The sequence below is a fragment of the Polypterus senegalus genome, chromosome 6, assembly GCF_016835505.1.
Source record: "Polypterus senegalus isolate Bchr_013 chromosome 6, ASM1683550v1, whole genome shotgun sequence".
Classification (NCBI taxonomy): Eukaryota; Metazoa; Chordata; class Cladistia; order Polypteriformes; family Polypteridae; genus Polypterus; species Polypterus senegalus.
The window spans coordinates 70,354,876-70,369,153 of NC_053159.1; the positions used below are offsets into that span (position 1 = coordinate 70,354,876).

At 39.5% G+C, this 14,278-nt stretch overlaps 1 protein-coding gene across 2 annotated transcripts in view; it reads right to left on the reverse strand.

Moving 5' to 3' along the window:
* Positions 1–7,821: 7,821 nt before the first annotated feature.
* kcnh3 (potassium voltage-gated channel, subfamily H (eag-related), member 3) overlaps positions 7,822–14,278 on the reverse strand; it is a 605,399-nt gene continuing 598,942 nt past the window's right edge. For both annotated transcript variants that reach the window (XM_039756314.1, XM_039756315.1), the window contains one exon: positions 7,822–9,469. In XM_039756314.1, coding sequence (XP_039612248.1) covers positions 8,906–9,469 — 564 coding nt within the window. In that variant the 3' untranslated portion in view covers positions 7,822–8,905. The remainder of the gene's footprint in view (positions 9,470–14,278) is intronic.

A 14,278-nucleotide genomic window follows, 5' to 3' on the forward strand; every position in this document is an offset into this window, starting at 1 on the left:
TATATTTGTATAAAGTGAATACCTTGTTCACTTTTCTCCCCAAAGACCCATAGTAGCTCTAGAGGTATACTGTATTTCTGCCATGAACATGACTGTTTAAATTCACATACCAGTGGAAGATGTTTTATAGGAAGATAAGGATTTTTTGAATTACTGCACCATAGCCCTGACACCAAACACAAGCAAAATCCTTCTGAAAATCATCCAACAATGCTTGAGCACAACCATCAATAGAGAAATACCAGATGTGCAAGCTAGCTTCAGGAAAGGAGTGGCACTCATGATTACATTGCCAATCTTTGATGGATTATGGAAAGATAGTAGTATTAGAAAGAACTCTACATGTGTTTTGTTGATTATTCAAAGGTATTTAATGTTCTTCAGTACAAGAAGCTCTGGACCTACCTGAAGGAAATTGTAACACCACCACACCTGACCAAGCTTATAAGATGCCTCTATCAAGATCAAGAAACTATAGTCTGAACAGCATATGGCGACATGGATTGGTTCAAGATCGGAAAGGGCACAGGCCAAGGATGCATTCTGTCATCACCAGCAGTTTTCAACATCTATGTCAAAGATAGTTGGCAGAAACATCAACAGCCTTCGATACACTGATGATGCTACCTTGTTGGCTGAAAACAAGAAGGATCTCGAAAATCTGATCATGAAAGTCAAATAAGAAAGTGAGAATGTTAGACTGTACCTGAATAGCAAGAAAACAAAGATCATGACAACAGCAAAAATTCCAAGCGTCAATATAAAGATCAACAATAAAGAAATTGAAGTGGTTGAAGATTTAATCTTTCTTAGTTCTAAAATTGATCGCGATTGCCACTGCTCACCTGAGATCAAGAGACAGCTGGCACTTAGAAGAAGTGTGATGGTCAGTATGAACAAACATATGGAAGAGCCTAGCAAGAAAAAGTATATTGGTGAAAATGTTTTCCCAGTAACAATGTATGGCTGCAAAACATGGACGCTGATAAAGGCAGAAAGGTTAAGGATCGACGCTTTTGACCTGTGGTGCCGGAGACATCTGTTATACATTCCGTGGACAACCAGAATAATGAACCATGCACTTCTGTCATAAGGCCATTCGGTCGCTAAAGTTGAAGAAGTCTCTTTAAGTTCAATTCTACAGTCTGAATACAGCAGCTCAGAGGTTGGTTTATGATATACGGTATTTAGAGGCACAAATGCAAACTCACATACCCATTTTGTTTCTGTTTGCTATTTTTTGCATGCCACACAAGTAAATGAGTATCATCGTATTTTGCATTTCCTTTCTAATGCCTTGCAGGCCTCAGTACCAGTTAAGAGTTTGTGAATTGTGTGCATGCAAAATTGTGCTGCTGTTTGACCCTTCACTCCATATATGCAATTCCATTGAATGAGTTCTTGACAGTTAGACATGATACCTACTAACTCAGGGAGGCTGAACCCAAATCCTCAAAGGATCACCGCCTTGAGTTTAAATGTATTTTCTGTGTCCTCATGGGTTTTCATGTTCAAGTTATTTTCACCTCTAACAAGTGTGTTTTTTTTCCAGTTTTAATTCCATAGCCAAAATCCCTGCTGGTTTGGTTGATTCTTGATTCTAAACTGGCCTTTTATGAGTGAGTGTAAATGTGACCCACAATGGTTCCTGCCTGTTCTGTGCTGCCCAGTATTAGAATAAGAAAATGCAAATAATAACTGAAGGATTTGTACAGTACAAAAAAGCAAGCTGAGTGTTTATGGCCCATGCACACATGAAACTAGACATGCATAGTGTACACAATGACTCCTGAATAAGTAATGCTTGTGGAGAAACTGCAGCCTTAACTCCTGTGACTGATCAGCTGGGAGTCATGTGACAAAGGAGCGAACGGGTGTGAACACATGTAGCATGAAATTACATCTAGTGGGACTGTAGGACAGTTGCTGGAAGGTCCTTTTTACTAATGATATTGTGTTATGCGGTTCATTTGATTGCTGTTTGCTGAAGTCCCGAATATTTTTTTAACATTAACGTATTTTAAAACATCAATATGTGAAAAATAACTTTTTTAACTTGTTAAGACATTTTCATATTTTTGTTTATGTTTTCTCTCTTTACAATAGTCTACTTATCCTGGTACAGGAGCCACTACTGCGTGCCTTTTGTGCACTGTGTGTATAGATGCCAATGCATGTAACAACAGTAAAGTTTAACCAATACAAGTGGGACACGTGGACCTCCTCAAATAAAATTGAAAGGGATGAAGTCTACTAAATAACAATTACTTGTAATTTGAATTTTAAACATGTAGGCAACATGTTGTGAAGGTTTAGAGGCTCCAAGGGCTTACTAAGATAAGGAGCTGGTGATGAAGTGTTTGTGTTCATTCAGTCCTCAGATAAATTGGAAAGGAAAATGTACTTAGATGTGGTGTAATGTGGAAGTCCAAAATGAAAGAAATGTGTTACTGTAAAGAGAAAAGAGCACGGAAAACACAGTAATGGTGATTTGAAGTTGATTCATTCTAAGCTAAAACTGGTAAAAAAAAAAAAAAAATCCTGCTATCAAGCCTAAAATGAGTACCTTTGTTTTGAATAAATGTCTAGCAACTAAAAAATTAGTGTGTACTCACTGAAAGCGCAGTCTTCTGTTTGTTTCTGGCATATTCCTTGAACTATTAATAAATTCAGGGTTTGTTCTGTTCTATCATGATTTAGTTCCAGCACTTCATTTATGTTTTATTGCCAACTGTATTTTTAAAGTTAATGGTGTTATGCAGTTGAAAACCGTGTTGGATTTTTTTCAAAAACAGAAGGCTGTGCATTTTCAGATTTCTTATTACATGTGGTGTACACAGTAAAATGAAGTCCATGCTTGAGCAAATCCATGATGGAGAGACAAATGTTGCTGCACAGATTATTTCAAATACAACATAATAGATTGTGGAAGGTGAGTGCCATTTGTGTGTGCTGGCAGTTTTTTTTTTTTGTTGTTGAACTTACGACTTGTTTGTACAGGATTGAGTGTTAGGGATGATAGAGCAAATGAAATCTTGTACTTTTTAAAACAAAGGAGAAGAGATGTGATTCACTTAAAGAGGCATGTATTGGGGGACAATAGGGGTTAGTGGTCTATGAGTTCTGAGTGGTGGGAAAGTGCAACAGATGATTAAGTTGGGTCACCCTTAGAGTGTCATGACATTTTAATATTCAACCAAGGAGCACTCCCTCTTGGTGTTCAATTGTGCGGTGAAGATGAAGTTTGGAACCTTTGGGAGGTGGATGGTGTCTGTCTGTGTCTGTAGTTTTTCTTTTTTATAGCATGACCTGTATTTGTGAAGGCCTGGCTAAAAAGGATGTTTGCGTTAATGAAATATTGTACTTCTGTAAGGAAATGAGAGATGTGTGTATCTTCAGGCCACGAAAGTGTTTGGTGAAGTGTTTCATGTGAACATGCTGTAGACAAAGGTTTTAAGTGAGCCACTGTGATCTGTGAGGTTTATTACAAACACATTATTTTATTAAGGATAGCCACACAAACTAACTGACAGGGGGATGAGACGAGTCAAGTGTTGCACAATGCTGAAATGCTCTGTTTGGTAATGATCAATATTATGGTCAGGATTGCTCTTAGCTATTTTAAGATTTCCCAGACTGATAAGTATGGAAACTCTGGAAGCAACCTGAGCTTAGGCAAGCCATTATAGGAGAGTAAGTGGTTTGTGTGCTGTTCACACTAGACGAGTGTTGTTTCCATGTTTTGTTGCAATATGCTCAACTTTTCATCTTTAGAGAAAGCATAAAAACTTGAACAACTGCATGGTACCCCAGAGCTCACCTATGGATGGATAGAAGACATCGGTCCTACCCTTGCCTAGGACAATATGCTTCCCTGCACACTCTCTCGAACTTAGACACACACCGATTGCGGAAAACTTTGACTGTATCATGCTTTGGCCAAGTATAGCTCTCCTTCTTCAACTATTATTTTTTGTGAGTGTTAAACCAATATTAAACAGAAGCTAAGTATAATCTTCCATCAGTGTTACTGATTCTTTCTTCCTTTTAGAATCACCGCCATACCACTAGGGAAAGATGGTTTAATAAAGGCTGCAATCTCTAATGAACCTCTTCCTAGGGAGTGTGCACCCCATTTGGATATACATGTATGCACATAATATGTTACTGGAGCTCTCACGTGTCTGTGTAGTGTCTTTTTTATTTTATATCCTCAGCTCATTTTATCAAATGTGCACCTCATGGATGTAAAGCATAAAGGAGCTGTTGATACCGTCTATGACTTATAAAATGTGTATTCTTGCACTTCCTGTTTGTTTAGGCTAAGCATTCGATTTGGTATGTGCAGCGGTGTCTCACCATTTTATCATGCCCAACACTGAGCTGAGGTCTAGAATCGTGTTCTTTATGGTGGTCAAATAGTGTTTATGAGATATTTTAGTGAGCAGAGTGTAATTGTATGAAGGTAGCTATCAGTGTGTTTTCTGCACCTGCTGTCTGTGTCATAGTCAATGGACATGTCATGCGTTTCCCAAAGCAGCTGGTAGAATATGTTTCATTGAGTTATTAGGGTGCGCGTGTATCTTCTCTGTCTGTGTGCCAGAAATGTGCCATACTCGCATTGTGTCATCTATGATTGCAGTGTGCACCGCTGTATCTTCAATCACAGTGAGATGGATCCGAAACCTAATTTCAGGCCCATTGTAGGTATCATGGCATACGCTGTTGACTGAGACCGGGATTAACCTTACAGCCATGTGTTCAACTTTTTGTGCATCAGATGGACAACTCTTACAATTTTATATACATCAACCAGCCACAACATAAACACCTGCCTAATATTGTGTAGGTCCCCCTCTTGCTGCCAAAACAGTTCTAACCCGTCAAGACATGGACTCCACAAGACCTCTGAAGGTGTCCTGTGGTATCTGGCACCAAGACGTGAGCTGCAGAGAAGTCCTTTAAGTTGCAAGGTGGGTCCTCCATGGATCAGACTTCTTTTTCCAACACATCCCACAGATACGCAGATCTGGGGAATTTGGAAGCCCAGTCAACACGTTAAACTTTTTGTTGTGTTCCTCAAACCATTTCTGCTGAAAGAGGTCACTGACATCAGCTCAACTCAGTATTATCATAATTCATTCATATACGTAGTATATGGTTGATAAAAATTTTGTTCCTTACAGTCCCTGGTGCATAGGCCAAAATGCCATACATTTAACATACACCACAACATTAACAAAACCAGTGCAACAATACAATGTAACAAAAAGAGATGCAAGACTATAGAACGCAAACAGTGCTCAATATCCACAGTAAAGTGACAGTACATAATTGGGGGAATGTTATATGGATATGGTACTGGGTTCCATGTAGGAGTTCAGAAGTCTGACAGCTTGGGGAAAGAAGCTGTTACAGGACCTGGCTGTAATGCTGTAGTATCTTCTATCTACCTATCTTCACAATGACGGAGGCTCTACGCAGACAGCATGTCTGAAAAATGTCCTGGATCGTGGAGAGGGAGACCCTATGATCCTCTCCACCATTTTCACTCCACACTACAGAATCTTGTGCTCATGGGCTTTTCTGTTATCAAACCACACAGTGATACAGTTTGTCAGGACGCTCTCCAGAGTTCCTCTCTAAAGGTGATAAGAATGGATTGTGGCAAGCCAATTCACTTCAGTATCCACAGAAAAAAAGGTGGTGTTGAGATGTAACAGAGATGTTATTGATTGTCCAGGAGAGGTCATCAAAATATACATGTCAAGAAACATTGCTGCTAACTCTCTCCTTAGCATAGCCATTGATGAGCAGTCGGTTATTGTCAGCCGGTGCTCTTCTGAAATCGACAGGCATCTCTTTTGTCTGATCGACATTTAGAGAGAGAATTTTTAACTACACCACCTCACCAGATATTCAACAGTCTCTCTGCAGAATGTGTCATCATTGTTGCTAATGAGGCACACCATAGTTGTATGATCCGCAAACTTGACAATGACATTGGACTCGAGACATGATGGTGAGGAGTATAAACAATAATGGGCTTAGCACCCAGCCTGTGCTGAGCCTGATTGTGTTTGGTGTTCTGCTGCCAATGCACACTGACTGTGGTCTCTCCATCTCCACCAGGGAATACTATTGCCATGAAGAGGTGTATGTGGTCTGCAACTATCTTTGGGTAGGTAGAACTTATCAAAGTAACATCAACATGAATGCTAGGACCCAAGGTTTCCTAACAGAAAACTGCCCAGAGTAACACACTGCCTCCGCTGGCTTGTTTTCTTCTCATTATGCATCCTCCTGCCTGGCCATTCACATGATCAAAAGAAAAACCCTTTATTTATCACACCAGACCACCTTGTTCCATTGCATAATGGTCCAGTTCTGACACTCCGGTGCCCACTGTAGGCACTTCCAGCAGTGGACTAGGCAGCCCCATGCACAGCAAGCTATTATGCACTGTGTGTTCAGAAACCTTTCTCTCATGGCCTGCATTAAATTTTTCAGGAATTTGTGCTACAGTAGATTTTCTGTGGGATCGGACAAGATGGGTTAGCCTTCACTCTCCACGTTCATCAATGAGCCTTCATTGCCAATGACCCTGTTAATCGTTCATTGGTTGTCCTTGCTTGGACCACTTTTGGTAGGTACTAACCTCTGCACATCAGGAACACCCCATAAATCCTGTTTTGGAGATATCTGGCCATCACAACCCGGCGCTTTTCACTCAGATACTTACACTTGCCCGTATTTCCTGCTTCCAACACATTACCGTTATGAACTGGCAGTTCACTTGCTGTTTAATATATCCCACCCCTTAACAGATGCCATTGTAATGAGATGATCAATGTTACTCACTTCACCTATCAGTGGTTTTAAGGTTGTGGCAGATGTGGTGTATTTAGATTCAGTCACTGTGGTCTGTTTATTCAGCTTGCTTTGCATTCATGTACATAACCTGTTCATGAAGTGTTATTCTTTTGTATTCAATATATGTTACATTGTTTGCTTTACCTTTTTATTTTGGATTTCTGCTTTCACTAATAGGCTGTAATTGAATTCTGCTAGAAGAAATGATGATAAAGTTGTGGAGACTACCAGCAAAAGGTATGGGAGGTGGGCAAGAAGATGTTAGTTGGAGTACTGATTGGAGTATTGTACTAAAACAAGTTAAGGAAAGTGAGCCTACACCCTGACATCTGACAAACCACCACAACTGCTGAGCTGCTGAATCTGTCAACCTCTCAAACATGTACAGGTACATGCTATGATTTTACCTCAAGGACATGACAGACAGAGCAATGAGAGCACCTTGGCTAACTGCTGTATTCGTCTCTGTCCAATGCGGACTGTGGGTTGAAAGATTCTTTAGTACAAGGCAAGAATAAATTTATTATTTGTGTTGTGATTTTGTAACCATTGTGGCTTTGAGACAGTATTGTAAGCAGAATTACCTTACCACTGTGCATTTCCCACTAGTGAATTTGACTCATGTGTTGAGCTAACTTTTTCTGCTGGACACATCCACATAGCCTTGGGAGTTTTGCTGTAGATTTGTACATTTACAGTCTGTTTATAGCTATAATTTGAAGAGCTCAATAATACATTGGTTTTGGTCAGTTAATGAAGTTTCCCCTGTGCCTTATTAGTCTGGAGCTACTCAATGTATCAGTGAATATTGGTAAAATTTTAAGCTACTTTTTTCTTAATATAATTTTACTTTATTTGTTAATCTACTGTAGCAATTTATTTTAGAACACAGCAGTCATCTAATAAACACAGGAGACACAGAAAGCAACCCAAAGTGCTGGTTTTGGCTTTATTGAAATATTAAAATGACTGGGATGCTATACTTGTATTTTTTTTTCCTCCAGATAACAATATAAAAATAACATCTCTCAACTGTCAGCAAGAGGGCCAGTGGTCAACGAGATCATGCAAGACCAGACTTTGGCACCATCCTTGGCCTGTCACCAACCAAGCCTGTCGGGCCACTTGTGCGGGTGCTAAGGAGAGAGGGTGGGGAGGCATTTGCATCAGTCTGGCTCCTTGCTGCTCCCTTCAAGTTTGCATGCTAACTGAACAGGTGTGTTTTTTTCAGCTTTTTTGATAAGTTAGTTAAATTAAGAAACTGAAACAAAATGAATCCAGGTCGAAGGGATATATCCGAGTGAAGTAAAAAAAAAACACACACAAAGTCTCGCTCCCTTCTTCCAGAGGCAGCGTCAGTAAATGCTTTGGCTTAGCAGTTGGAACCAAATTAACAGAAGTCAGAATTTTCAGTTTTTTTTGTGGAGTCAAGAAGTTGATTCGCTACTCTGACTTTATATCTGACTCCAGCTACACACTAGATATGGCAATTAAACATTTCATGCACAAGGCAGGTCTGGCTTCTAAACCACTTCCAAATCCAAAAAGTCCCATCTTAACATCTGTTATTAAGTGAGGAGATTCTGATGCACTACATCCTTGCCACTTAACTGAGGGAGGATCCCAGTATGCAATCAAAACTAGCTTTAGTCATGGCCGACCAAAGACCTCACTAAGTATTTCATCTCCAGTAAGTTTCTTTCCTTTTGTTTCAGTGCATAAGGCGTCTTGGGCAACTTTTGAAAAGGAGATGGGGAGGAACTGTTCTTATGCTATTAAAAGTCCTCGAGCTTTCAGAAATGACTAAGCAGAGTATTTGTGAGAAAATGTGCAGAGAGCCATAGGGAGGGCTGCTCTTACCTCACCCTTAAATGCAGTACATCTGTACCTGCTTGAGACTTTTTTGTGAAAGCCAGCTTCTTGGAAACAGTGCAGAATACTAGCTGGGTTCCCCTTGTTCACTCCTCATTCTCTCTCCTGTTGAACTCCTCTTGGCATAAAAGGCATCTCACTTTGTTCGATTATTTTCAATTCATAAAGTGGTCCCCTCATCATCGATGAACTGGATGCAGTCACTCTGCGAGTCCACTGGCCCCGTCGTACTATGGTGGACTAGTTCTATGGGACAAACATCCTCACTGACACTACGCAGAAGTGGAGGCGGGGGTAACAGTCCCCCAAGAAGACCTCCTGCCTCGCTCCTCGAGTCCACAGTGGTCTCCCTTGGCCTTGCATAGGGAGGAGTATTGAGCAGTCTGGATGGCTGCAAAGTAGGTGGAGGTAACCCTGCAGCCTCCTTTCTGAGAAAAGAGTCCAAAGACATTGATGCATGCACACCACATCTGGTCCTGCTTCCGGATGTATGGCTGTGACTGCCAGCGGTTGAAAACTCAGGAACAGAGAGAGGCACCTGGCTTGAACAGGTCATGCAGTGATGCAGGTTGGTGCTGCTGCACGTTGGGGTCAACGTAGGGGTCATAGTCGGCATAATGGTTGAAGGCAGGTACCTAGGAGTGAGAAGGAGCGGCTTGAGGAGCTGCATCATTTCCTGAAGATCTCGGCTCAGTTGGTTCACCTGTTGTGATAGACTGCACATCTGCATGGAAAGAGGAAAGTAGTTGATGTTACAGATCTCCAGAGTCTTATAGCAGAACATGCAGGTATTGAATCTAGTAAATAAAACAACAGAAGTGGCAGTAAAGAATGTAAAATGTACTACTCACTACTGGCAGTATGGCTTCTGCTTTATCGATTCAATATTTTGTATGGGAACTGCATCAGTTTGTCTAAAAGCACACGCTCTGCTGCAAATACAGGCAGCAGTGAAAAATAATTTATTTTCTGCATCACTATCGTCCATATATTTAATAGGCTGTGCATTCTTAGAAATAGCTTGCTTATGAATTATTATTTTCTTTTATAACATACTGTAAAGACACTACTGGTCAAAAGTTTTACAGCACCTCAATTTTTCCAGTTTTTATTGAAATTGAAGCAACTCAAGTCTAGTGAATAACCTGAAATGGTACAAATGTAAGTGGTAAACTGCCATAGGTAAGAAAAAAAGTTTTGGTTACCAAATACTGAAAAACAATGTACTTTTCAGAGCTGCGCAAAAAGGGCCTTACTCAGGGAACAGTTAAAGAGGTAACAGCAGCTTTTCTGCAGCAGAAGTTAGTTAAGCAATTTTTACAGGCGTCCCAGTTTGTGCTGATTACTTTAAAACCGCTCTGTCACCATAAGAGCAGTGTTAGAACAAACAAGTGCTCGCCCTGTAAAGCATTATTTGGATAATATCTTACTGTACATTGCTATCATAATGGCAAAAAAGGCAATTAGCAAAATAAAACCATCAGACCATCCTTAAAAGCGTAAGCCTTTCCTTTAGAGAAAATGCAAAAGAAGCCAAGATGTTACTGGGTTTAGTTATCTGCACCATTTAAGGGAATTTAGAAACTGAAATAGAAACTGACTGGAACAAGTCTGGTAGACCCAGAGTCACATCAGCATAGGGGACACTTTTCTGAGAGTCAGCAGGCACCTGACAGGGCAACAGCTTCAAGAACAGCTGTGCAGCATCCATATCTCCAATTTATTTTTTGTTTGTTCTATGCTTTAATTTATGAGTATATTGAGACTTGTGGTGGTTTCTGGACCAGGTAAGCTTCTTTTTCTTATTTTGCACTTTTAACAATGGGTTTCTTACTGCCAGTCATACCTGCAGCTTAAAGTCATCTCTTCACACGTGTTTACTGTCTTGTGAGACTCCTATCATACAAGCTGTTGACTTCTCAGAACCTCGTCTTCTGAATCTCTTGTGACTTTGGGTCCGTCAGACTGTCCCTGTCAGAGTTTACCCAAGTTTCCAAGTTCTTTTTAATGATGTAGATTAACTGTATTCACTGATATCTTGAAATTCTTTGAGTTAAACCTTTAATGTGTATTATGGTCTGTTTGTCTTACTTTGTTTTTTGAGAAAAAATATTTCATGGGGTGTACTTAACTTTTTTACATGATTGTATGTCAAGCAGATGGAGGTTATACTTAATGATTGGTGCTGGCCACCTCTCTAACTGCTTTGTTGTTATTCTGACGAGAAGCCTCTTTTGTTTGTCTCGGCCATGACTGCAGTCTTGATATGTACTTCTTCATCTAATAGAAGATGACTTCTCATAACTTTAAAGAGTGCAAAATGGTTTACAGTCTTGCTACGTTTGGATAGCCTGGTTGGTCTAAAGCCTTTAACAAGCACAAGCTGGAAAAAGCAGAAGCAGAGTCTCGCTGGTACCGGGACCACTGGTGCAACAGTATGAACATGTCAGCTTACACACACGTAAGGACTTGTGTAGTCGGAGTATTAAACATGGATGGTTTTTGACAATTTCACTTCACTAAGATTTAAGGCTTTTGTTTAGGAATAAACTGTAAGCTGCTCAAGGAAATGTGTTTTTAAGTAAAATTAGGAATACAGGTGCTCTTAACAAAGTCTGTACCCAGGCAAATAAAAGCAAACCACAATTGTGAAAATATAATTCTAAAACTCACTTTTGTAGTTTTGTATAATTCTAATCACTTTTGTAGAAGGAATTCCACATGCTGTATAAAAATGGCATTTTGTCAGTGTCTCCTGGAACTGCACTCATCTATCAAAATGGCACTCCGCAGAGAATAGAAAACCTCTGCAGTATTTGCAAACCTTTCATTTACTAAGAGAAACCAACCTTCAGAATTAATCTGCGTCTGGCTTCACAAGACAGACTTGACTACATCTAAGTGTATCCAGGCTTGGGCTGAATTAATCACTAGTGTCAGATAGATGAATTTTATATAAGCACTCTGTAAAAGAATTTGTATTACCTTATTTTTGTAGATAAACAGATCAAAATTCAGAGTTATAGTCTCTCTAAATGTGGCATAAATGTAGAGCACTGCATAGTTAGACACTGGCAAAGCACTTTAATGTTCTTAACTTTAAAAGGAAGAATAAATATTGGATAAATATTTTGTTTTCTCTGCATACTATGAGTTAGAAAGTTAGATGTGTAGTTATTTTTTTGTTTCAGTGGTATGTAAAATAACATATTCATTGACAGTTGATAAGTATTCAGGACTTAAATATTTTGGTGCTTTCCTCCCTAACCTTTTATGGTTTTAACATCCAATTACATTAAAAAGCTGTTAATACCTCACTAAATTTTAAGACTATTATTCTCTCAAATTCATTACCTATGGCAGTATTTCCCAAACTCGGTCCTGGGGACCCCCTGTGGCTGCAGGTTTTTGTTCCAAACAGATTCCTAATCAGTGACAACACCTGATAACACTGAGCTCATTTAATTAGCTGTTTTTTTTTCTCTTTTATTTGACATTCAAAAAAGCACAACAGCATGATTTTTACATTTATAAGACATTTAGAAATATTTCTGCTTTTCCTATACATTTAAATGTTTAACTCTCTTTTGTTGATTTCATTATATTTTACCCTTTCTCTGTGCAGTTTTTCTCCCTTCGTTGTATCTTATTAATGACAATTAAAAATGAGCAGAGCAGACACGCTGGCAAACAACACGGAATAATCAAAGGCTGCAACTACTTTAGAGTCAGAAAAACTAATTAGTAAAGAATGGATTAATTAAACAATTAGAACACCTAGAAAAGTAGAATGAAAATCGAGATGAAAATACTGTTAAAAAGAAAAAAATACATTATTCCTATATAACTGCTTGGTACATTTAAAAAAATTATATATATATATATATAAAATATATATATATATATATATATATATATATATATATATAAAATATATATATATATATATATATATATATATATATATATATATAAAATATATATATATATATATATAGTGCATCCAGAAAGTATTCACAGCGCATCACTTTTTCCACATTTTGTTATGTTATAGCCTTATTCCAAAATGGATTAAATTCATTTTTTTCCTCAGAATTCTACACACAACACCCCATAATGACAATGTGAAAAAAGTTTACTTGAGGTTTTTGCAAATTTATTAAAAATAAAAAAATTGAGAAAGCACATGTACATAAGTATTCACACCCTTTGCCAAGAAGCTCCAAATTGAGCTCAGGTGCATCCTGCTTCCCCTCATCATCCTTGAGATGTTTCTGCAGCTTAATTGGAGTCCACCTGTGGTAAATTCAGTTGATTGGACATGATTTGGAAAAGCACACACCTGTCTATATAAGGTCCCACAGTTGACAGTTAATATCAGAGCACAAACCAAGCATAAAGTCAAAGGAATTGTTTGTAGACCTCCGAGACAGGATTGTCTCGAGGCACAAATTTGGGGAAGGTTACAGAAATATTTCTGCTGCTTTGAAGGTCCCAATGAGCACAGTGGCCTCCATCATCCGTAAGTGGAAGAAATTCAAAACCTCCAGGACTCTTCCTAGAGCTGGCCAGCAATCTAAACTGAGCGATCGGGGAGAAGGGCCTTAGTCAGGGAGGTGACCAAGAACCTGATGGTCACTCTGTCAGAGCTCCAGAGGTCTTCTGTGGAGAGAGGAGAACCTTCCAGAAGGTCAACCATCTCTGCAGCAATCCACCAATCAGGCCTGTATGGTAGAGTGGCCAGATGGAAGCCACTACTTAGTAAAAAGCACATGGCAGCCCGCCTGGAGTTTGCCAAAAGGCACCTGAAGGACTCTCAGACCATAAAAAACAAAATTCTCTGGTCAGATGAGACAAAGATTGAACTCTTTGGTGTGAATGCCAGGTGTCGCGTTTGGAGGAAAGCAGGCACTGCTCATCACCAGGCCAATACCGTCTCTACAGTGAAGCATGGTGGTGGCAGTATCATGCTGTGGGGATGTTTTTCAGCTGAAGGAACTGGGAGACTAGTCAGGATAAAGGGAAAGATGACTGCAGCAATGTACAGAGACATCCTGGATGAAAACCTGCTCCAGAACGCTCTTGACCTCAGACTGGGGCAACGGTTCATCTTTCAGCAGGACAACGACCCTAAGCACACAGCCAAGATATCAAAGGAGTGACTTCATAACAACTCTGTGTGAATGTCCTTGAGTGGCCCAGCCAGAGCCCAGACTTGAATCCGATTGAACTCTCTGGAGAGATCTTAAAATGGCTGTGCACCGACGCTTCCCATCCAACCTGATGGAACTTGAGAGGTGCTGCAAAGAGGAATGGGCAAAACTGGCCAAGGATAGGTGTGCCAAGCTTGTGGCATCATATTCAAAAAGACTTGAGGCTGTAATTGCTGCCAAAGGTGCATCGACAAAGTATTGGGCAAAGCCTGTGAATACTTATGTACATGTGATTTCTCAGTTTTTTTATTTTTAATAAATTTGCAAAAACCTCAAGTAAACTTTTTTCACGTTGTCATTATGGGGTGTTGTGTGTGGAA